The 25,529-nt window shown below is 39.1% G+C and overlaps 1 protein-coding gene across 5 annotated transcripts in view; it reads right to left on the bottom strand.

The window, feature by feature from the left end:
- Window positions 1-25,529, bottom strand: part of LOC126397128 (epidermal growth factor receptor substrate 15-like 1) — a 122,348-nt gene that overhangs the window by 79,272 nt on the left and 17,547 nt on the right. For all 5 annotated transcript variants that reach the window (XM_050055666.1, XM_050055668.1, XM_050055665.1 and 2 more), the window contains exons 5-10: window positions 25,016-25,111; window positions 24,614-24,682; window positions 11,413-11,538; window positions 11,059-11,118; window positions 5,265-5,507; window positions 1,124-1,281 (exon numbers count right to left, since the gene is read on the bottom strand). In XM_050055666.1, coding sequence (XP_049911623.1) covers window positions 1,124-1,281; window positions 5,265-5,507; window positions 11,059-11,118; window positions 11,413-11,538; window positions 24,614-24,682; window positions 25,016-25,111 — 752 coding nt within the window. The remainder of the gene's footprint in view (window positions 1-1,123; window positions 1,282-5,264; window positions 5,508-11,058; window positions 11,119-11,412; window positions 11,539-24,613; window positions 24,683-25,015; window positions 25,112-25,529) is intronic.

Consider the following 25,529-nt stretch of genomic DNA (forward strand, 5'->3'; position numbering starts at 1 on the left):
TGGCCATGCAAGAACTGGGATGTTTTCAGCTTCCAGGAATTGTGTATAGATCCTTGCAACATGGGGCCATGCATTATCATGCTGCAACATGAGGTGATGGTCGTGGATGAATGGCACAACAATGGGCCTCAGGATCTCGTCACGATATCTCTGTGCATTCAAAATGCCATCAATAAAATGCACCTATGTTCGTTGTCCATAACATACGCCTGCCCATACCATAACCCCACGGCCACCATGGGCCACTTGATCTACAATGTTGACATCACTAACACAGATTTAGACAGATTTGTGAACAATATTTGTAAGAAATGGTGTTTTGTGTGTATATAGAAAATGTTTAGATCTTTGAGTTTAGCTCATGAAAAATGGGAGCAAAAACAAAAGTGTTGCGTTTATATTTTTGTTCAGTGTATATACAGTAAATACTGGTAAAGCTAATGGTACCGCTGTCTAATAAGTCAACCTTCTCTACAGTAGAAATATGTAAATACTTTTGAAACTGGTGCTACAGAACCAGAGACAACAGAGAAAAAAGATGCCTTGACTCAAGAGGGAGAAAATATACAAGGATGCATTGTGCAGCACCAGACCAATAAATGCTTCCGCTGGTGGGTGATGTAATGCAAACACGTCTGTTTGAAACAATGGCGGCTGGTTGGCAAGAAACATGTTTCAGCCTCCATTTTCACTGTGCATGTAACAGTATGGCACCCACTTCTTGTTCTCAAACTCCTGCAATCACAGGGTATCTGGGCACTGGTTAGATAATGGGAGGTTTACCACAGTTTATGTACACATACTTACCATCATTATTTTCATACAAAACTGGTTGAAAAGTGAAAAATCTATTTATTAACTGCACTAATAGATTACTAATGTTAAGAACAGCATGATCACCAAACCTGGTGAGTACAAATGTGTTTTAATTATTGGTTTATAACTGATCTTCAATTTATTACGCATTAATAAAGCCATTAGTTACAACTTAAGAACTTAAAATTAAGACCGACTTTCTTATTGATTGTTACCAAGCCAATAATAAGCCTAGCCAAGAAATAAAACCTATCATATATTAACTGTGAAGCATGAAACATGAGTGAAAGACTGTCTGAGCACCTACCATATATGGGCGAGGACATTCTGAGTAAGTCCAGACTGCATGAAGATCTCCTTTACTTCATGTCCACTGACAAAACCGTCCAGATCAGCATCAGTCTTCAGGAAGATGTCGTCATAGCGACTGCGGTCTGACACTGAGACCACCCAGTTCACTGAATGCTGAGATAGAGGTAAAGGAGATGCATATGTTATAAAACCTCAGAGTAATTAACCTTACTAAAAGTCCTAGAGAGCTTCCACTCTTTAAGAAATCATTTTTCAGGACATGTTTAACAAATGTAAGACATTTTTTTACTCTGGAAGTCAATAAGGCTTGGGGAATGCTACTGTAAAAACCCCTAGCTAATTTCCCCATTCAATGTCTTTTTGTAACAATAAGCATTAATCAGTAAAACTAAGTAATCAAGTATAAAATTGGCAAAGGAAGTTAAGCTCAGGAATGTTGGATTTATTTTTTTTTTTTTTTTTTTGTGCAAAATTTCAATATAAAAAAGCAGATCTTTTGGCAATGAACTTGTTTGGGGGGAAATACACATGAAACAGCCATACTAAGTTTTATGGCATGTTTTGAATTGAAGTATGCCCATTTAATTGAATTGTAACCATGCACTGCATTCAGCAGCACACTCCTCCATCACACGTACATATACTTTGCCACCATCCAATTTAAAAGGAATTTACTTAAATTACAACCCTCTGCATCCTAAGTGCATTCTCCCATCACATGTGCTGTCATGCTACTGCCAACACTACTGCACTGTGTGAGCCAAAGCACTACATGCATGTTAACCAGCAATAGCCTAAGGTAAAGTACACAGTTAATAACTAACCGTGACAACTAACAGTTTTTAACTATCTGAAACACTCCACTTCAGCTTAAGTACCATAAGAGATGCTTATCAGTTCTATAGCCTGTTGTGACCTGTTGCCTTTTGGGAAAGTGTTTGTTCAGTGTTCGTACAGTGTAATACACAAGTGTCTGAAAAGTCCTTTATTTTAGTTTACCAAAGTAGCCAGTGGTCCGATCCCTCAGTCTTTGACACTTGCACCATTGTCTGTACAAAATAAATGAAATGTATCCTTTTGCATCTGGGTTTTTTTCTGCCATACAGAATTGTACAGTTACACCCCTATTCAGTACAACCCTGATTCTAAAAAGTTGGGGCTCTGTGTTGAACATAAATAGAAACAGAATGCAATGATTTGCAAATCTTTTTTGACCTGTATTCAATTGAATACAGTACAAAGACAAGGTTTGTCATGTTCAAACTGATACACTTTATTATTTTTTTGTAAATATAAACTCATACTGAAGTTAATGCCTTCAACATGTTTATAAAAAGTTGGGACAGGGGCATGTTTACCACTGTGTGACATCATCATTTCTTTTAACAACACTCAGTAAATGTTTGGGAACTGAGGACACTAGCTGTTGAAGTTTTGAAAGTGAAATTCTTTCCCATTATTGCTTGATATATGACTTCAGTTGCTCAACAGTCAGGGGTCTCTGTTGTCATATTTTGTGCATCAAAATGTACATTTTCAATAGGAGACAAGACTGGACTGCAGGCAGGTCAGTCCAGTACCTGCATTCTTTTACTACAAAGACACCCTGTTGGATCAGTTAACAAATCAAAAATTTTGCTCAGGCCCACTTGACATGCTGCTATGACCTATTCAAGTGTTATCCATTATTTATGTGACAACACCTGAACGCAACACCCCACCGAGTGTGTGTACAGTGCCGTGTTGCGGGTTCGAGCCGAGCTCAGTTATAATTGTCTTGGACTCGGGTCGGGTTCAGTCAGGAAAATGCGTCCCGAGCTCTAGTTTGCTCACTTGTGTCTGTGTGTGTGCGCATGTGTCTGTGTGTGTGCATCTGTGCAGAACTCCGCCGTGCACGATACAGAGAGCAGAGGAGAATTGTAAACACGCGACCATGTAGAGACAGAAATGAGGGGCGGGGGGGGACACTGAGTCAATTTGCTTATGACCAATTGAGCCTTTCAAGGATGTCATAACCCATAATGATACTATCACCTGTTACCAATTAACCTGTTTACCTGTGGAATGTTCCAGGTGTTTTTTCTCAGTCTTCTGTTGTTCCTGTCCCAACTTCTTTAGAATGTGTTGCAGGCATCAAATTTCAGAATGAGTGTATATTTTTAAAAAAAAAATAAAGTTCATCAGTTTGAACATGAAATATCTTTTCTCTGTATTGTATTCAATTAAATGTAGGCCAAAAAAGATTTGCAAATCATTGCATATTTTTATCCCAACTTTTTAGCAATCAGGGTTGTATATAAGCATTGATATCACTACAGAAACATTCGATTAAGTTGTTGAGAGAAAAGTTCAAATTAAGATGAATGACACTCAGCACATGGGCAAGTGTTAATGGACTTTGACAACACATCAGGTGTTATATTGGTTATTTTAACTTAACATCTAATCACTAATCAATGATAATTTAGTGAATAACCAGCTGTGGTCATGTTTGTGTGATCTCTGCATGCTGCTGTGTGTACTCATCAAAGATGGTTTTTGAGGGCAGAACCCTCCATGTTGTCATACCACTGTAATTGTTTCTGTAATTCCAACAACTACCAATGTACCAACAGAGGGGTACTTCTTCTCTCTAACAGATTGTGTCAGTTCAGGAGTTGCTTTCTCACAGTTAATATTTCATTCATATCACATCAATAATTGTACTTTATAATAATCATAATTGGTGAACCATTATTTTAATCAAGTAACTCGTTTCTAGAGAAATAAGGTGGATCAGATTTAGTAGGCTACCGCTGTTATTTCTACGTGTCAGATACAGATGGGGGACAAATTAAAGGAAAATCCTGAATAAGAGAGTGGAGAAGCATATTAATGCCATATGATGACATATGACATAAACAAAATCCTATGGCCTTTACAGTCACCAGATCTCAACCCAGTTTCACACTAGGGGTATAACAGCTCTGAAACATGACCGAAGCTGTGCCTGTGACACAAACTTCAGCGGTCTGCATGTTGTGGTTCCATCTTCCCTGTCATGGTCTTCTTATGGAGGAATGGTCTTCATTTCTCCAATAGAGTTTCAATGACTTGTAAAGGCGCACTGACTGACTGCTGTTCTGGAGGCTCGTGATGGCCTGACTAATGTGTCTAAGACACTTCATGTTGGTTTTTCCTTTAATTTATCACCCATCTTTACCTATTCAATAAACATTTAACACTGTAGTTAGTGACTTTTATAAAAATAACTTTTACTCACATTTGCTGAAGCTGTCACTATATCCAAACAGCAGGACATGAGACAGATAAGTCTGTGAAAAATAATAATTTTCCTTTGTCTCCTCACAGTACCTTTAATGGCATTTGCAAGAATCTCCTGCATGCGAATGAAAACAACCAATTGGAGCCGAGGAATTTGTAATACAGCTGTCAATCACTGCCATGAACTGTGGTCAAGCTGTCAAATTAGGATGCGCTGATCAAATATGAATCAAGATTCTGTTACTGCATTGCCTATTTCTCACCTCAAAAGTTAGAAACAAATTTTTCTGTACTGTTTAGCTGTAAAATGAGAACATTTGTTACCCAGCTGCCATGTTGAAACAGTTGAACCAAAACGAAGCACTGCCCACTTGCTGGAGCAAACATTATCATTTTTAGAGTCCATTAGAAGTACTTCGCAGAGCCTGAGGAAAATGTTTTTTTTCACAGACTATTTGTTTCATGCACTACTGTGTGGATATATTGGCAGTTCCGGCAAAAATGACTTTTTTGTATAAAAGCTTTCCATTAAAGGTTTTTTTTTTTTTTTTTGGGGGGGGGGAGCTTTTTTGCCTTTAATGGACAGGACAGTGTAGTGTGAAGGGGGGAGAGAGAGAGGGAACGACACGCAGCAGGGGGCTGCAGGCTGGAACCAAACCTGCGGCCGCTGCAGCAAAGACAATGCTTTTGAACATGGGGTGCTTGCTCTATCCACGTAGCCACCGACAGTTACGTAAAATATCTAATATATTTCATATTGTGTCAAGTCATTAAAACACAGTTTTGGATCCAGCCTAATTTCTAGTTATGGATAATTGTGTGATTACTGATTAAGGTGTATGTAGTATGTGTGTATAGTAATGTATTATTACCTGTCCAGACTTGAGTGTGTGTTTGGGTGACAGGCTACCAGTGCTGTTGAGTGAGTTCATGCTGCCGTGGGACGGTGTTGAGCGTAGTGAGTCTTTTGGTGGTGGAGGGCTTGCAGGTAGCCCTGGCGCAGAGCTGGCCACTGAGCCTAGACTCTTCTTCCTCTTAGATGGAGGAACGAGGGCAGAGGGGAGGAGCGCAGGAACAGGCTCCTTCTCCAGGGCCCGGTACACCAGGTGCATAGCCTAGGGGAACACATCCTGCTGTTAATTCATACTTAGTGGCTGCAAATAAATCTTTTAGAAAACTAATTTTGTCCCAAACCAAGTGCTAATACTGATTATATGCCTTGTGACTGATATATCACACTCAGTGGCCACTTTGTTAGGTACACTTGTACACCAACTAGTTAAAATAAATATCTAATCAACACATGCTCAAGAGGTTCAGCTGTTCAGCTCAAACATCAGAATGGGGAAGAAATATGTGACTTTAACCACTGAATGACTAATGGTGCCAAACAGGGTGGTTTGAGTATCTCAGAAACTGCCAACCTCCAAAGAGTTTACAGGGAAGAGTGAGAAAAACAAACAAAAAAAAACTTTCAGTGAGCAGCAGTTCTGTGTTAATGACAGACATCAGAGGAGAATGGCCAAACTGGTTCAAGCAGACAGGAACATGACAGAGACTCATAATAACTATGCATTACATTAGTGTTATGCTGCTTTTTGCTTTTTGGATAAAACAAATATCTGTAATAACAGGACAACAGTTTGCAGGTAATCAATGTTATCCGCCATCTTGTTACTACTGTTTACTTCAATAGTGCATTGTGCAACGCCCTAAATTGATGACGCATCTTCGATTACAGTGGTTCCTCTCAAAACTGGTGGAAGTCTCCAAGGAGCCTGAACCAAACCAGTTGAAGAACCAGAGCTGAAGAAGAACCAGAGCTATCAATCTACGAGAAGGCTGTGAGGGGAATGATCCTGTCAACTTTTTGTCAACTGGTTACTGGCCACCCTGGGACCGAGACACTTCACGGAGCCACTGATAATCGAGCGGGCACACCGTGCTCTGGCACCCCGTCCACCTGATGACCAGAGGCCGAGACCCATTTTGATTCGCCTACTCAAGTACCAGGACGAGGACAGAATCCTTCGCATTGCCTCACAGCTATCCAGGGAAAAGGGTCCCATCACCTATGAAGGCAAATCAGTAATGTTTTTTCCCGACCTGAGCACCACCTTAATGAAGCGGAGGAAGGAATACGATCAAGTCAAAAGGGAACTCAGATCAAGGAAAATCCTGTTTGCATTGCTCCATCCTGCAACACTGAGGATTACGCTCCCCGACGGGAAGAGGAGACTATTCAAAACACCAAAGGAAGCAGCGACGTTCCTGCTTGAGTCCTCAGGTGACTGACAGATCGGATGAAAACCGGAGAACTAGCCACAGTCTGTAAGACTACCACACACCAGTTTAATACTGTCGTCAGTCCTGATATGTTAAAGACACTCTGAATAATTTAAGTCACGGCAGTAGGTTAAGATTTACATTTATTTGCATTTAACTGAGATTGATTGCAGACTAAACCGACTGAGTTAAAGCTACTGCATTCTCCTTTTTTCTTTGAAATGGGTGTAATCAGCATTTGTTTATTTTTCCCACTCAAAATGGATAATTGCAATCACCAGTCTATGTTTTCAGATAGAGCCCTGGACAGCCACGATGTTGACATGTTTAGTATGTTAGGTGCAAAGTGCACATCCCAGTTTGATAGGGTAAATGGTGCTGAAAGTTCAGTGTTCAAGAGCAGGCACTTAGGTGGGGGGGTGGGAACGTCCTTTTTCTTTTTCCGTTTTGTTTCTTCGTAGTTTTGTATATGGTCAGTGCTTTAGTTTTTTCTACTTGGTTGTTTGGGACACATCTATCACATGAATGGGGTCATATCTTTGTAAAAACATTTGCTGTTGATGCACAGAATAGAGAAATTTGTGAGCTTTAATGTAAATGGATTAAACGGACCGGTCAAACGGAAGAGGGTCCTAACACATTTTTAAAAAACTGCAAATAGATATTGCCTTTATACAAGAAACCTACCTGACACTGCTGGAGCTTAAGAAATTGAGAAGGGACTGGATTGGACAGGTAATATCATCATCCTTTAACTCTAAAGCCAGGGGAGTGGTTGTCTTAATAAATAAGAACACCTCTGTGACAACTGGAGAAACCATTGTTGATACATTGGGGAGATATGTTTTAGTGAATTGTCAGATTTATTCAGAACCCTGGACCCTCTTAAATTTATACACACCCAATTATGATAATAATTTATTTATTCAAGACATATTCTTGAAGGTTTCAGGAGGACAGCAAAATATTCTCACAGGGGGTGACTTTAATTTTTGCCCGGATCCTCTCCTAGATAAGTCAACTCTGTCGGTTTCCAGAACTAAAGCCACCATAATCACCATATACTTCATGAAAGAATTAAACTTAACAGATGTGTGGAGACAAATGCACCCTGAAACGCGGGATTACTCCTTTTATTCTGGTCGCCACAACTCCTTTACTCGGATTGATCTTTTTCTATTGTCAACACAGTTGGTTCACAGAGCGGTAGAATCTGAGTACTTATCTAGAACACTGTCAGATCACCTCTGACCCTTTCCATTTCTATGCCAGAAAAAGCTACTTATTTGTATAGATGGCATCTCAACCCTACCCTCCTTCAAAAACCAGACTTCTGCAAATTCATAAGAGATCAAATTAAGTTGTTCTGTGAGACTAACTGTGCCTCCTCTCCCAATAGTTTTATATTATGGAACACACTTAAAGCCTTTTTAAGGGGACAAATAATATCTTATACTAAAGGTATTTAAAAGAAATACATGGCAGAAATAGAATACATACATTTTGAAACTGGAAAAGGAGTTTCAACAATCAAAATCTAAGGAAGTATACCAGTTGTTAGTAAATAAAAAGATCAAATACAATACATTACATACTTATAAAATTGAAAGAAAATATTTTAAGAACCAAACAAAGATACTGTGAATTGGAAGAGAAGGCACACAAATCCTATCTTGGCAACTAAGAAAAGAAGAAAGCTCTGGAACAATTAATTCGATTCAAACTGAAACAGGCTCTGTATCATATAACCCAACAGAAATCAATGATACATTCAAACAGTACTATTCACACTTATATACATCAGAACCACCAGAAAACCTGAGTAAGACTGCTGAGTTTTTGTCCATGGTTGAACTGACCAAACTTGGCCAAGAAGACCAAAATAGTCTCGATCTGCCCTTTACACAAAAAGAAATTGAGAAGGCCCTGAGCTCATTACAAGCAAATAAATCGCCAGGAGAGGATGGGTTTCCTCCCGAATTTTAAAGGGAATTTAAGGATTTACTCCTCCCGCTTCTAATGGACGTCATTAACTTAGCCTCTAAGACTCAAACACTCCCCGAATCATTCTCTACTGCCATAATTACTGTGATTTATAAAAAAAAATTTAAAAAAAATAGAGACCCATTAAAATGCTTTTCATATCAGCCAATTTCATTGTTAAATACAGATTACAAATTGATCTCCAAGGCCCTGGCTAACAGACTTGGCCAATACCTACCACAACTAATAAACTCAGACCAGTGTGGTTTTATTTCAAAGCACTCCTCAGCTAACAGCTTATGTAGGCTCTTCAATATTATTCATTTAACAAAATCTGAAATGGAGCCTAGTATAGCAGTTGCGTTGGATGCTGAAAAGGCTGTTTCTATTTAAAGTGCTGACCAAGTTTGGGTTTGGCCCATCATTTATTAATTGGGTTAAAACTCTCTACCATAAACCCCAGGCAAAAATTAGCACCGATGGACAGATTTCGTCTACACTCCCTTTAAGTAGATCGAGTTGACAGGGATATCCTTTGGCTCCAGCACTTTTCGTCTTAGCAATTGAGCCTTTAGCTGAAGCAATTAGACAGGATCCTGGCATAAAGGGCTTTCAGGTGGGCCCATCAGTTCATAAAATTAATCTCCTGGTGGATGATGTTATTTTGTATTTAAAAGACCCTGACAATTCCCTTTCCAAATTACAAACTATATTAAATACCTATGGTAGTATTTCAGGTTATAAAGTGAACTTGGATAAAATTGAAATTATCCCACTGACGAACTTTGATCATTCTGAACTCCAGCATGCTAGCTTTAGATGGCCTTCGAATGGTATAAAATATCTTGGAATAATTGTCGACAACAACCTTAAAAACCTGTACAAATTGAATTACCTCCCATTGCTCTGTAAGATTGAAGATGATTTACGTAGGTGGATGGGCCTGCCTCTCACTTTGATTGGCAGAGTTAATTGTATTAAAATGAATGTACAACCAAGACTACACTATTTGTTTCAATCCCTATCCATTTCACTACCACAATCCTTCTTTAAAACTCTCAACAAATATGTAAGACAATTCATATGGAACTGTAAAGCACCCCGGACATCAATAGGAAAGTTAACATGGGACTATGGATCAGGAGGACTTAGACTTCCCAGTTTTAAAAACTATTACTTGGCAGCTCAAAATTAGATTTATCTCATCCTTTTTTGAGGGCAGTGATACCCCCTCTTGGATGCAATGAATGATGTTGAGAGACTGGTTCATAAGGGGGATGTTTATAAATTAATTTCTAAAATGTACTGCCTCTTGCTGAATGAAGGCCCAAAACCAGGTCTGCATAAATCCAGAACGAAATGGGAATCAGATCTTAATATTACAATTGACGAACAACTTTGGACAGATCTATGTCGGAACAGCCTAACAGCCGCTATTAACGCCCGATATAGATTGATTAATTATAATATTCTGCACCAATTATACATTACCCCAGAAAAATTACATTCATTTAAATCTAACCTATCAGAAATGTGCTTCAGATGTACTATTGAAGTTGGTTCCTTTTTGCACTGGACCTGGCTGTGTACAAAAGTTAGGCCTTTCTGGTGTGACATCTGCTCCACTTTAACCAGGATCACAGGAGCTAACATTCCACTGGACCCTGAACTTCGTCTATGGGGGAATTTTCGAAGTATCCATGGTTCTCTAAATAATGCGCAACTTAAATTCGTGGAAATTGCTCTTTGTGTGGCAAAGAAGTGCATTGCAGTATCCTGGAAATCTGATTTCCCTATCCCTATATTGATCTATATGTTTGTATAAGTATAAAAAAAAGACAGGGTCTATAGAAGCTAGGCAAGAACTCCCTCCTAGCACTCAGTGAACACTCATTGGAACAGGCTAGCGGGTGCCCAGGTGTGCGTCACTGAAGAGGCCCCACCTTCAATTCCAGCAAATCATGCACAAAGGATCACTGACAACAGTTCTCTGGCTGGATTTGATGACATAGCCTCCTTGGGGGTGGGGAATGGTGGTGGAATATTTACTTACTCCATCAACATAGAAATTAGTTCAGTTTACTCCAATGGCCTCCACGATCACCTGATGATAACACAACAGAACACCTTTGGGATGTGGATTGTGCAGCTGACAAATCCACAGCAACTGTGTGATGCCATCATACAACATGGAGCAGAATCTCCAGGAATGTTTCAAGAACCTTGTTGAATCCATGCCACAAACAATTTGGGCTCTTCTGGGGTCAAGGGATCCTACCCAGTATTGGAATGTTGTACCGGATAAAGTGGCAACTGAGTGTTTATTTTTTCCACAATTATGTCGGACTATCGTTAATCAAACCTACATACGGTAGTAATGAAGAAGATAATACTCACGACTGCAAACTCATCTTTGTCCAGATGGCCATCTTTATCGATGTCACTCAGGTCCCAAACCTAACAGCAAGAAATAAACAAGATAAGGCTTTACAGTTTAATTTCAGGAGTGATTAACAATCACAGATTTTATTTCATTACCATAAATCCACTTCAGAAAAAGCATGAACATTCTTTGACAATTCACTGCTAAATATAAAAGTTCTACCAGCCATAATGACATTCTGGCTACTTCGTATTTGGGGGGAAACAAAATATATTTAAATTCTTGCTTGAGTACTTCAATCTTCAATTTTTGGAACCAACAAGCCTAATTTAAGACCTAATTGAAGAAACTAAAATTGATGTCATTACCTTCCCAAGGACATCCAGAGGTAGCTTGGAGTTGATTAGGACTGGTTTTACCTTCTCCCCTGACAGCAGGCCATTGACTGGAGCCAAACTCTCAAAGATCCCATCAAATTTACTCTTCTCCTCAGGCTACAAAGGAAAACACACACTTGTAATGTAAAAAGCCTGATCTGTAAATGCTAGACTGACTGAACCTGATTCTGACTTCTGACTTAATGAAAGAGGTTAAGCTTATTCATACACTGTATGGTTTACTAAACTGTAATATTAGAGCTGAACAATAAAGCGTTTTAGAAGCAGATGCCAATATTGATATTTGAGAATTATAAACATTTTATGTAGTGAGTGGGACATTTTACGAAATAAAATTATCAGTGCTTTCTGACAGACTAATATTCATATATTTATTATATGGCTGGGCAATATGGCTTAAAAATAACATTGCCATATATTCAGGATATATCATGATACACAATATATATCTCTATATTTTGATATCTCCTCTCAACTACTGTACCACTAAAAAAATTCATTCATTACAGGTACAATAAAGGTAAATAAAGTACTGCTATAATAAAGTCAAATAAAACACTTATAATGAAGTTAACTGAAGTACTGGTATAATTAAAGTGATGCTCCATGGCCACAAAATGCGACTAAATAGTAGCCTGGAGCCATAAAAATGAGAAACATGCCTAACCTGTTCACACTATCACTCAAGAGAAAGTGATCTGGACAGACAGAGGAGTGTGTGTGTGTGTGACTTATCATGTTTGTGAGACATTCTTTTCGTGTGTGTATCTGTGAGGGGAAAAGAGCCAGAAGAGAGCCAAAGAACGAAAACACAGAATGTGTCTCATGCCAGTGGTTTAAAAAAACAAAACAACAATCTATACACATCCCACTTGGAATATTCGATATATCGCCCACCCCTAATCTATCAATATACTTCATGTATATAATGCAACCTGCTACATTAATCATCACATATCTGTTCCATTACCATTTGCACAACTGCACTGCATATTATACATGTACATATATCAAAAACGTAGACATTTTTGAGATTTTAGACCGTTCAGCTGTCCCACTATATAAAAACTACGTTACTACTGACATTAAAGCACATCAGTGTTGTTTCCTTTGCCCACTGTGTTGGAGGTGAGTTTGCTACATCCCACAAACTCCATGAGCTCTTTCACTCATAAATACATAAATAAACAGTCACAGTCTGTTGCTGCACAGCAACTCGTGCTTCAGCTTGGGGGTCGTGTATGTTACTGTGCTGCATGGTAAGCTGATAAGAAGAGTCTGTAGCTGTGCAGTGGCTTGTTCTTCCGCTCAGTATGTTTTTATCCACCACTCTATCTCTCTCCATAGCACTCGTAATTCACAGCAAAACTGAAGTGGCTCCAAACACCAGACCTGTAGGTTATCAGAGAATGTTCTATTTCTGGTTTGATAATGGCGTTACCAATCATCTTGCAATGAGCTAGCTTAGCATAGCTGCCTCCCAGTTTGTCTTACTGGAGTAGAATGTTCTAGTTTGGGGGTGGGAGGGGCAGACAGCATGTTGCCTGTTCTGTCCTGTGGGCTGCCTTGTTGAGCACCGTGGCTCTGAGAACATTACATTAGACACAGTTTAAGCTGTAGATTTTAATTTTCCACATGTAATTAATTAATAAATCAAACATATTGTTCAGTTCGTACTGCGTACCATACCGACTTGTACCAAACGGTTTAATACAGTTACAATATATATATGTTGAAGAAAGGAGGACACACAACTCCAATATTTCAAATCGTGATGGGTGCAAGTTGCAGAGGGATTTCCAAAGAAACTAGTAGGCAACAGCACTCACAAAAGACTAGAATCAAAATCTATGTTTTAATAGGACAACACACGGCCAAACAAAATGACAAACGCGTTTCGGCCTAAGCCTTCTTCAGTGTATCAAACAGAGACAAAGACACTGAATACTATATATNTATATATATATATATATATATATATATATATATATATATACACACACACACACACACATATATATATATATATATATATATATATATATATATATATATATATATATAGCACCAATCACAATGCAAGGTGTAATTAGAGGCAATAGCCACCATATGTGTAGCAGCTGCAGCAGACAGGCTGACACAAGACAACTGCCAAGGCCTAGTCCACACAAGCACGGGTATTTTTAAAACCGAACTTTTTTGGCCTCCAGTTTTTAAAAAATCTGCGTCCATACGAGCAGTGTAATAAAAATACCTCCGTCCACATGACACCGCAAATTCCACTGTCAAGCAATGTAATACACATGCCAAAGCAGTAGGTGGCAATATAACTCCTAACTGTAAGGCCATTGTGGCCAATCAGAAGGCAGTAAAACGTCATTACCGGAAAAACAACAACAAGCATACTATTATGCAGTAGGAGCAGTCTCCATAATAGCACACTCTTGCGCCTCTGTTGCTGGATGTGGTTGAGTAGCGTTAGTTGTATGATACAGCCACAAAGTGCTGATATGCTGCTAAATAGCAGCGGTATTTTGTTTAGGTCCATCCTCAAATCGTCTCTCGCACACACTGGATCGGGTAATAACACAGCTGTTTTCTGTTTACGTCGCACACTGTGACGTCATACAATGGAGATGAGACAAAATAACTGCGGTTATCCTGTCCACACATAACTGCTGACACCGGACTTTTCCAAAAAGTTCACCCTGGACTCCGGTTACAAATAACTCCGGTTACAGGGGCCCAAAACTGCGGTTACGCGTGGATGAAAGGCCAAACCGTGAGCAAAGAGTCACGGTTCTATAAATACCCGCGTTGGTGTGGACAGCCCCCAAGTCTGATGCAAAGTCTGATGCACAAGAATCAATACATGCAAACAGAAATATTCAAATACATTGAGACATATAAGAACATCAAAAATATTAAGCTTCAGACTAGTTGAATGAGAAAAATGTTAGACAATAATCAGGGGAGAATTAAGGTAACAGAAAAGAGACTGAAAATAGGCTTTTAAGTCACTGGATATAACTCTACTGGGGACTAAAAGAACCCCAGAAAAATAGTCTGAACCTATTACAAAGAATCTACACCAATATCAAAACTAGTTAGAAAAAGTTTAAAAATGATTACAGGGCTCTAGTAAAAAATAGTATAATATTGAGTAGCCTACTGTAAATAGTAGAGGGGACAGAAAAATTATTAATTTAGGTGAAAAAAGTCTCTGAAGAGACAATAAGAGGGAGACATTTACATTCAAAAGGGGAATAAAGGGGCTTCAAGGATTAGTAGAGCCTCTATAAAATGTATAAAGACACTGAATATAAATGTATCAAAAAAGAAGGCCTAATAAAAAGGGACAATATATCATAAAGTAGTCTAATGGTCAAAAAAGACAACAGGAAATCTCATCCTTACGTGTAAGACAATTTTACAGAAACCAGTCAAAGGAAACAACTCAAAAGAAGTTCTTCATTTAAAACTCGAGGACTCTCTGTTTGTAAGATATGTGTCCATTTAGCTTCTCTTTGCAGTAACAGTTTGTCTCTATTCCCACCTCTTCTAAGGGGCTGGATCATATCAATCCCCTGAAATTTGAGTGTGCAGACATCACGGCCAACAGAATTAAAATGTCTGGCCACTGGGGATTTCTCATCTCTGTTTCTGATACTGCATTTGTGCTCAGAAATCCTTGTTTTCAATTCACGCTTAGTTTTACCAACATAACACAGTCCACATGGACATTTAAGAAGATACACTACATATTTGCTTTTGCAGGTAATTCTGTTTGTTATGCAGAACTTTTTGCCCGTATGGGGATGTAGAAAAATGTTCCCTTTAATCATGGCACTACATTGGGCACAATTAAAACAAGGAAAATTGCCCCCAGGAAGGTTAGAAGGAGAAAGAAAATGTCGAAGAACAGTCAGATTAGACTAAAATGTCTCTTATATTTTTGGCACGTTTATGTGCAAAGATAGGCGGGGCTTGGAAAGAATGTCCTATGAGAGGATCACTGGCTAAAATGTGCCAGTGCTTCAAAACAACCTGCTTAATATCATAAGATAATGGAGAAAAGGTGGCGGCTAGAACCAATTTTGAGTCCCTTCTAGAGGGAGGTTTAGAGGCCAATAAACCACTCCTATCAACATCTTTAGCTGTATCAAAGCAGATTTGGACCATTGAATCATGATAACCCCTACTGTTGAAACGATCACATATCTCATGAGCTTGTTCATTAAAAGTATTGTCAGAGCTGCCAGTGTGATAATGTTTTTCCATTTTACCTGCAAGCTCTGTAATAATTTTAGTTGACAATTTCAACTCTACATTATTTAGGCCAGGAATTTGTACCTGCTCTATGTTATTTGTAGGGGTGTCCCCGACTAAGAATTTTCATAGTCGAATCTGATTTGTCAGATTTTTCCTTTAGCCGACTAATCGTCGAATCATGTTTTTTTTGCCCCTCATTGATTAATGAGCTCATTTGCGTCAGTTTCCACTCCAGAGAAAAGAGCTAAAACACCCAAATAAACAAATTTAATTCTTCAGTTTGCATAATAAGGTAATAATAATAAAAGTAAAAGGGTTATCATTTTTTCTTTATCTTTATTCCTTTCACCTCATCAAGGTATGATGCTCTAGATGAGCGCAGACGCGCTGCAGTCGTTTCTGACTCGTCAGAACTTGCCATTTCATTCACAAATAAACATCCCAAAACATCATCAAAAGGTTTAGAAACAGTTTTCCTTCTGTCTGACTTCAAGTTACTTCATTAATCAACTCAGGTTAATACAAGTTCATCCACACGGACCGTGCTTCACCGCTCTCAATTGTTTGGCCACGTCGGAAAAAAAAGTAGCCAAATAAAAAATCAGAGTCCATCAAGAAAACAATCAGCGGTGAAATTCATTTTAAGACACTTCAGGTAAATGAATAATCCTTCAAAAAAGTTTGATTTGAGAGCACATACCTCCTCCTAAGTGTTTGTTTATGCGCTCCGCCACCGTAAATCATCACCACATGATTCCCGAGCGCGGCACCGCTGCTGCTCACCGCTCCCTCAGGGGATGGGTCAAATGCGGAGAACAAATTTCACACACTCAGGTGTGTAACAATCAGTGGGACTTTAACTTTAACTTTAAATCAAAACTTTAAATCAATCAGCTCTGATGGTCCTGCAGCGCACTTATTCACCTCAGCTTATTTGGATCGAACAACTGGGTGATTTATTCAGGCGTAGTAATGATTATGCCTACTGATAAAACGCACGCGTCATTTTCAGTTTTTTAATAACAGAAATTAGGCTGATGTTTGTATCAAAATAGGCTATATATCATGAATTACTAGAAAACAAATACATTCTATGTCAAATCAAGATGTTCAGCAGCAGTGAGCACCCCCGTATAGTCAGAATGGTACGGCCTTGTTTCATAACCACATTTTGCGCCGATTCGATGGCGAGACTGGCAGTCAAATCAGACTTCTCCGAATCGAATCACCGAATCATCGACTATTCGGGGTCACCCCTAGTTATTTATAATCATACTTCAGAGCTCATATCAGGGCTTGAAAGTCTTATTTTGAGAAGGGATTTTTTCTTAAGTATTCATGTTGTTTTCGAGGTACTAAGTTCACAAATGTTCATGATACGGGAGCAATAGTCAGTTTAGTGTGAGACAGGAAGATGTGTCATTGTATAATGTTTGTTCCGAAGAGCTTGCTGCTTCTTTTTTTAGCAGCCGTCTTGGTCGGGGAGGGTGGATTGGGGGGATATGTCACTGCCAGAAACTTTTTAATATTTCCTTTGAAACTAACACTTTGTACTAGTCACACCCAATCTCTTTTAAGTTTTTTGCCTAGGTCACTGTGCTCACATCCTAATCTTCCTTGTCAAATGGTATGAATAGACATTTGAAGCTGGTGAGCTGGAATGTTAAGGGTCTAAACCACCCCTTTAAAAGAAGAAAGGTCTTTTCACATCTATAACAACTTAAAACAGAAATAGCATTTCTACAAGAAACCCATATTCGCAGTTCAGACAATGGCCGTCTGCTTTCAGGATGGTCGGGGCAGGGATTTCACCCCTCATTTCAAGCCAAAGCCCGAGGAGTTTCAATCCTTATCAGTTAGGATGCTTCATTTGAACTGCATAATGTGATCTCTGACAAGTTTGGTCGATATGTGATTATCTCCGGCAAATTAAACAACACACTATTCGTACTTACAAATGTTTACGCCCCTAATATGGATGACGTAGTTTTTTTTGAACGAGTGTTCTCACTGTTCCCAGATCTTAATACATATTCTCTCATACTCTGTGGTGACTTTAACTGTTGGCTTGACCCGGTTTTGGACCGATCCTCTACAAACCCTGGCACAGCGAGCAGATCAGCCCGTTTTATTCAGGCTTTTCTTTCTGACTATGGTTTCTGCGATGTGTGGCGCTTTTTACATCCATGCGACAGAGAATACTCTTTTTACTCTTTGCTGTCAGACAATAATTTTGTTAAATTCATGGAAATAGCCTTTTTTTTCCTCACTACTAATATGTCTTCAGACATATCTAGTCTAATTGTCTGGAATTCCCTCAAGGCTTATCTCCGGGGAAAGATTATATCTTACACTGCTCAAGTGAGGCGAAAATCCTTTAAGGAGCGATCAGACCTTGCCCACCAAATCAAAGAGATTGATAAACAGTATGCTCGGAAGTCTCCAGATCTTTACAAAAAGCGGTTGGAAGTCAAGACCAAATTTGACCTGCTCACCACTCATTCAATTGAACAATCACATTTGAAAAGTAAAACCATGTTCTATATATATGGAGACAAATCAGACAAATTATTAGCCAACCAACTTAAAGGCTCCAAAGCTAAACATAATAATTCTAGAATTCTCCTTGCTGCTTTTCCCATTGTTATGTTCAGTTCTCTCAGAATCTTGCAGACAAGGTTCCCTCCCTCCTTCATTTACTGAGGCCTTTATTACTCTTATAGCTAAAAAAGGTCCCGACAGAATGCGCCTCCAACAGGCCTATCTCCCTCTTAAATACAGACGCTAAGATTTTAGCCAAGGTCCTAGCCCATAGGTTGGAGACTGCCCTTCTCACAATCATATCCAAAGACCAAACCGGCTTTGTTGAAGGCAGGCAGTCCTACTTCAATATAAGACGACTGTTCAGTATTATTTACTCTGCCTCTGAAGATTTTCCCGAATGCGTTGTTTCTCTCGATGCAGAGAATGTATTCAATCGTGTCGAATGGGTCTACCTATTTGTTGTGCTAAACAGATTTGGTTTTTGTCCAAATTTTACTTCATGGATTAAACTACTCTATTTGCACCCCATAGCCTCAATTCGTACTAACTTGCAATGGTCAAGACCCTTTAATTTACATTGTGGAACCCGTCAGGGGTGCCCCCTCAGTCCCATGCTTTTCGACATTGCTGTTGAACCACTTGCCACAGCACTCCACTCTTGCAAGGATATATCTGGTATCTGGAGAGGTGACATGGAGCATAAAGTCTCACTTTCTGCTGACGACCTGTTGCTTTTCATCTCTTATCCAACGGCCTCATTACCCCCTTTTCTGTCGCTGCTCAGTCAGTTCGGTAAACTCTCAGGCTATAAATTAAATCTCAACAAAAGTGAGCTCTTCCCCATCAACAATGAAGCACGTGCCTTGGACCTTACAAGTTTGCCTTTTAAAATTGAGAACAAAAAATGTTCCTATTTGGGCATATCCGTGACAAGGAACCACAAAGATCTATTCTAAGAGAACCTTATCACATTGTTAAATCAAACGAAACAAATCCTAACACAGTGGTCACCCCTGTCAATGCCTTGTGGGTCGCATCAACTCAGTCAAAATGACCATTCTACCTAAATTTCTGTACCTTTTCCAGGCCTTACCACTCTTTATCCCTGGATCCTTTTTTCAACTTCTCGACTCAGTTATTTCTTCATACTTATGGCAGGGTAAACGACCACGTTTGAACATGACTCATCTTCAAAAGACCAAGGCAACAGACTTTCGCTTTTATTATTGGGCTGCTAACTTGTGCTGCCTTGCATTTTGGTCCTCCTGCTATGGCCAGCCTGACTGTCCTGACTCGGTGGCGATGGAGTTACAGTCAAACAATAATTTGTCACTTCTTGCACTTCTTGGATCCTCACTCCCACTTCCCTCACTTAAATCAATTCAAAACCCAGTGGTTAAACATTCTCTAAAAATCTGGGCCCAATTTAGGAAGTATTTTGGTTTTCACAGCTTTTCTCTCCTAAGCCCCATTGCATCAAACTACCTTTTCAAACCATCCTGTCAGGATTCTGGCTTTCAAGAATGGCACAGGAAGGGTATTGTACGTTTTAAAGATTTGTTCATAGACAACAGTTTGGCAATATTTGAGCAGCTGAGTAGAAAATTCAGCCTCCCTAAATCAAATTTTTTCAGGTATCTTCAGGCAAGGCATTTTGTTCTTTCTCAGACATCCAGCTCTATAGATCCACTTAAAAAGCGGCTCATTTCAGCTCTCTATGGCAAGCTGTTGGATTTTAGGAGTGCCCCCACAGATAAGCTTAAAACAGCATGGGAGGAGAACTTCGGTCTCTCTTTATCAGAGGATACTTAGGTTTCCATACTCATATTGGTTAATTCAACCTCCCTCTGTTCACGTGACAGTTCAAAGTGGTACACAGGGCTCATATTTCAAAAGCAAAATTGTCCTCCATATACCCCGATATTAGTCCATACTGTGTCAAATGCAAACATACGGAAGCTTCTCTCATTCATATGTACTGGTCCTGCTCAAGCCTAAACAAATATCGGAGGGAAGTTTTTCATACACTTTCTTGGGTGCTAAACATCAAATTAGAACCAAACCCACTGACTGCTCTGTTTGGGGTCATGGAAGGGGAGAAAAAGTTAACTACAGCAAAGCAACGCACTTTATCCTTTGCCTCCCTTCTAGCTCGATGAGCACTCCTGCTCAGGTGGAAGGATACTTTCCCTCCCACTCATGCACAATGGCTGGAAGACATCATCTCCTGCTTGAAACTGGAGAAAATTAGATACTCACTTCAGCAATCAAATAAGAAGTTCCAGAAAGTGTGGGGTCCCTTCCCCAAAGCATTCCAGACCCTGTAAAGACTTGACCCTTGAGTACAGCTTAACTATGCTGCACACTTCTTACTCACTCCTAGTGCAGGCTTTTGGTGTAACAGTGATCTTATGCTATGACTAGTACTCTGGCAGTGACAGGGGAGGGATTATTTTGTACACTGTTTGATTTTTATTAATTTTTTTATTTTTTCTCTTTTTGCATTTTTGTACATCTCGTACCACCCTCCATCTTAATTTCTACCCATTGACTTCATGTTTATTTGGGTACATTGGTGCATGCTGTGATTGATGTATGCCCATGCTCATTTTCATGTCTCTGTAATGACTATTCAGCACTGCACCTTTGTTATATTGAGGAAACTTCAATAAAAAAGATCTTGAATTTAAAAAAAAGTATTGTCAGAGCTGCAGATTCTCTTTGCTCTCAGCAGTTGACTGTACGGAAGACTTTTCTTCAAACCTGGAGGATGATAACTAGTATAATGTGAAAGAGTATTTCTAGCTGTAGGTTTTCTGAAAACACTGGTGCTGAGAGGATCTGTTTTTTTCACAAGAACATCGAGAAAAGAAACAGAATCTTGACTATATTCAAGTGTGAATTTTATGGTTGGCATACAAGAATTGAGGTATGTGTGAAAGGCTGTTAACTCCTCCACTGTACCTGAAAATATACAAAAAGTCAGTGGTATCCTTAAGAAAAGAGGGCAGTTGAAAAATTTAATGTTGTGATCTACAAACTGAGACATAGGTTTGATAACGACTGATTACCAGCAACAATGGGACGCCCCGGGACCGGTTCAATACAAGAATTGTGAATTTTAGGCAGAGTGTAAAAAATAGGTCTTACTGGGTATTGCCGTGACATAAAGTCAAATTCATTAGCAGTTATTAGCCGATCCTCAAGACATTTAGAGAGAAAACTATTGATCTCTTCAGCAAATTGAAGAGTGGGATCACAACTTAAAGGTTTGTAGAAATCACGATTAGAAAGTTGGCACAAAATTTCAGTTCTGTAGGCTTCTTTGCTTTGAATAACCACTGCACCTCCTTTGTCTGCACTCCTAATGACAATAGAATCGTCTTTAGACAAATTATCAAGGGCTTGACGCTCACTAGATGACAAGTTGGCAAAACCTTCATTATTAGTTTTAAAAAGGGACGAAACATCCTGGTCTACTAGTCTACAAAAAGTGGCCACAGACAAACTAGTAACCGGGGGGATGAAGGTACTTCTAGGTTTGAAATCAGAACCAGTAACACACAAAGAGGAGGGGGGGGGGGGCAGACTGCAACTTATGTGGAATAGAGGGGCTTCTGTCGAAAACGCCCTTAATTTCAACCCTCTAAAGAACTTAAAGAATTCCACTCTAGTTTGAAATGAATTAGCAGTCTTAAAAGGTACACGAGATAACCCTTTAGATAATACTGACAGTTCATCAGGAGTGAGTTGCTTGTGGGATAGGTTGATGACATTCATTTCTTCCTCGGTCGTCTGCCGCCTGTGCGTCCTGTGCAGCTTATCTCCTCTCCGCGTAGGGCGTGTCTTGTGGTGGTTCTGGTAGAGCGTTGGAGCTGGTCTAAAAAACCAGCCTTAGGAGGTCTGGAGGTGGTAGGGCAGTCATCATTGCTGGAGTCCCCCAGTGGATGTATCAACAATGTTCACAGAGGAATTGCATCTAAAGGTGCGGTGATGTGTGCCAGAGAGCCAAGGATAGACACTGTTGTTCTTGTAATCCATAGTATCCCTCTGCTTTTTTTTAAGTTTCATCTCAGAAAGTTCTTTCTTATAGGTTAATTCAGAGCACTTGGTTTCCATCTCCTTCAGCTGCAGATTGCTGAATTTGGTTGTGATGTCCTTCTTCAACTCAGTGATTTCGCCTTGTACTTTGGAGAGTTCATCTTTTGTGTATTAAATCACAAGCAACATCAAGTCCAATGAGCGTTTGTTCAGCACTTCACACCAGCGCTTACAAAATGCATTATTATCATGGCCCAGTGTGGGTTCCTTATGGATCCTAAGACCTCTTGGGATGCGCTGGTTGCAATCGTTTCAACAGTAGGGGTTATCATGATTCAATGGTCCAAATCTGCTTTGATACAGCTAAAGATGTTGATAGGAGTGGTTTATTGGCCTCTAAACCTCCCTCTAGAAGGGACTCAAAATTGGTTCTAGCCGCCACCTTTTCTCCATTATCTTATGATATTAAGCAGGTTGTTTTGAAGCACTGGCACATTTTAGCCAGTGATCCTCTCATAGGACATTCTTTCCAAGCCCCGCCTATCTTTGCACATAAACGTGCCAAAAATATAAGAGACATTTTAGTCTAATCTGACTGTTCTTCGACATTTTCTTTCTCCTTCTAACCTTCCTGGGGGCAATTTTCCTTGTTTTAATTGTGCCCAATGTAGTGCCATGATTAAAGGGAACATTTTTCTACATCCCCATACGGGCAAAAAGTTCTGCATAACAAACAGAATTACCTGCAAAAGCAAATATGTAGTGTATCTTCTTAAATGTCCATGTGGACTGTGTTATGTTGGTAAAACTAAGCGTGAATTGAAAACAAGGATTTCTGAGCACAAATGCAGTATCAGAAACAGAGATGAGAAATCCCCAGTGGCCAGACATTTTAATTCTGTTGGCCGTGATGTCTGCACACTCAAATTTCAGGGGATTGATATGATCCAGCCCCTTAGAAGAGGTGGGAATAGAGACAAACTGTTACTGCAAAGAGAAGCTAAATGGACACATATCTTACAAACAGAGAGTCCTCGAGTTTTAAATGAAGAACTTCTTTTGAGTTGTTTCCTTTGACTGGTTTCTGTAAAATTGTCTTACACGTAAGGATGAGATTTCCTGTTGTCTTTTTTGACCATTAGACTACTTTATGATATATTGTCCCTTTTTATTAGGCCTTCTTTTTTGATACATTTATATTCAGTGTCTTTATACATTTTATAGAGGCTCTACTAATCCTTGAAGCCCCTTTTTTCCCCTTTTGAATGTAAATGTCTCCCTCTTTTTCAGAGACTTTTTTCACCTAAATTAATCATTTTTCTGTCCCCTCTACTATTTAGGCTACTCAATATTATACTATTGATTAGTAGAGCCCTGTAATCATTTTTAAACTTTTTCTAACTCTATATATTGTTAGTGTTGATATTGGTGTAGATTCTCTGTAATAGGTTCAGACTATTTTTCTGGGGTTCTTTTAGTCCCCAGTAGAGTTATATCCAGTGACTTAAAAACCTATTTTCAGTCTCTTTTCTGTCACCTTAATTCTCCCCTGCGTATTGTCTAACATTTTTCTCATTCAACTAGTCTGAAGCTTAATATTTTTGATGTTCTTATATGTCTCAATGTATTTGAATACTTCTGTTTGCATGTATTGATTCTTGTGCATCAGACTTTTCATCAGACTTGGCAGTTGTCTTGTGTCAGCCTGTCATTGGTGTCTATTGCCTCTCATTACACCTTGCGCTGTGATTGGTGCCAGAACTCTACCTATGTATATATGTATATATGTATATATACATATATATATATATAGTATTCAGTGTCTTTGTCTGTGTTTGATACACTGAAGAAGGCTTAGGCCGAAACGCGTTTGTCATTTTGTTTGGCCGTGTGTTGCCCTATTAAAACATAGATTTTGACTCTAGTCTTTTGTGAGTGCTGTTGCCTACAATATATTATGTTACAATATATACAATATACACATATATACATATGGATAAATATATATACAAATATATATATATATACATATATATATATATATATATATATATGTATATACACACACACACACACACACACACACACACACACACACACACACAATAAGTTGTTGTTGTTGTTGTTGTTGTTGTTAACGACTATAAAAAATAAGTAGAACCTGGAAAATTGAATTTCATTCACCTTGTCTTTCTGAATCAATGTCCAACACATCTATAATGTCTGCTTTATTCTATTGTGTGCGTGTGTGTGTGTGTGTGTGTGTGTGTGTGTGTGTGTGTGTGTGTGTGTGTGCGTGTGTGTTCCAACACACCCTGACAGCCCAGTGTAATTCGCCAGAGGCAGAAGCTGTGCTGCTTAGAGATGGACTGCTGGTGTCCTTCTGAAATCAGACAAACAAAGATGACTGTCAGAACTGGATAAAACATCTGCTAGATAAAACACACATCTTCTCCTCTCATATAGAGCATTTGATACATTTATTTATTTATTCATTGTTTATTTATAAAGGGACAAGTATGTAGTTTGAAACTGGCAAAATTAATTAAATTAATTACAGTGTTTAATAACATGATAATAACATATGAAAATCACAGAAACCAATCCTAACCATTAAGAGTGTAAAGTATTATAAAAAAAAATGTCTACAGGTTGGAGCTTGTTTTGATACAGAGAATATGGTGCATTTGAGCTTTGATGATGACGTCATACTCACAAACTTGGGGGGAGGGACTGTGAGGTTGAGGCTGGACAGACTGACTTCCTGGCCGCTCTGAGCACAGGCCACCAGCCGCAGAGCTACGTAAAACCCCTGAGAGAGAAAACACACAATATGACACATCAAGTCTTTCTCTACCTGAGATATCTTACACTGATGTTGCAGCCCAACTCTAGCCATTTTTATCTCAAGTCAACACAGAGACACTAATGCATGCTTTTATCACCTGCAGAATTGATTATTGTAACGCTCTTCTTTCTGGTCTCTCTAAGAAAAGCATTGCTCCACTACAGCTTCTTCAGAACTCAGCTGCACGAGTTCTGACGAGGACCAGACACCAATTTTAAAGTCTCTGCACTGGCTACCTGTCTGCTTCAGAATCGATTTTAAGATCCTCTTAATGGTTTTTAAAGCTCTTAATGGTCTTGGTCCTAATTATTTATCTAATTTGCTTTTAACATATGAGCCCTTTAGAACTCTCAGGTTTTCCGGCAGCGGCCTTTTAATTACT

Source organism: Epinephelus moara, chromosome 10, assembly GCF_006386435.1.
Source record: "Epinephelus moara isolate mb chromosome 10, YSFRI_EMoa_1.0, whole genome shotgun sequence".
In the NCBI taxonomy this organism is placed as follows: domain Eukaryota; kingdom Metazoa; phylum Chordata; class Actinopteri; order Perciformes; family Serranidae; genus Epinephelus; species Epinephelus moara.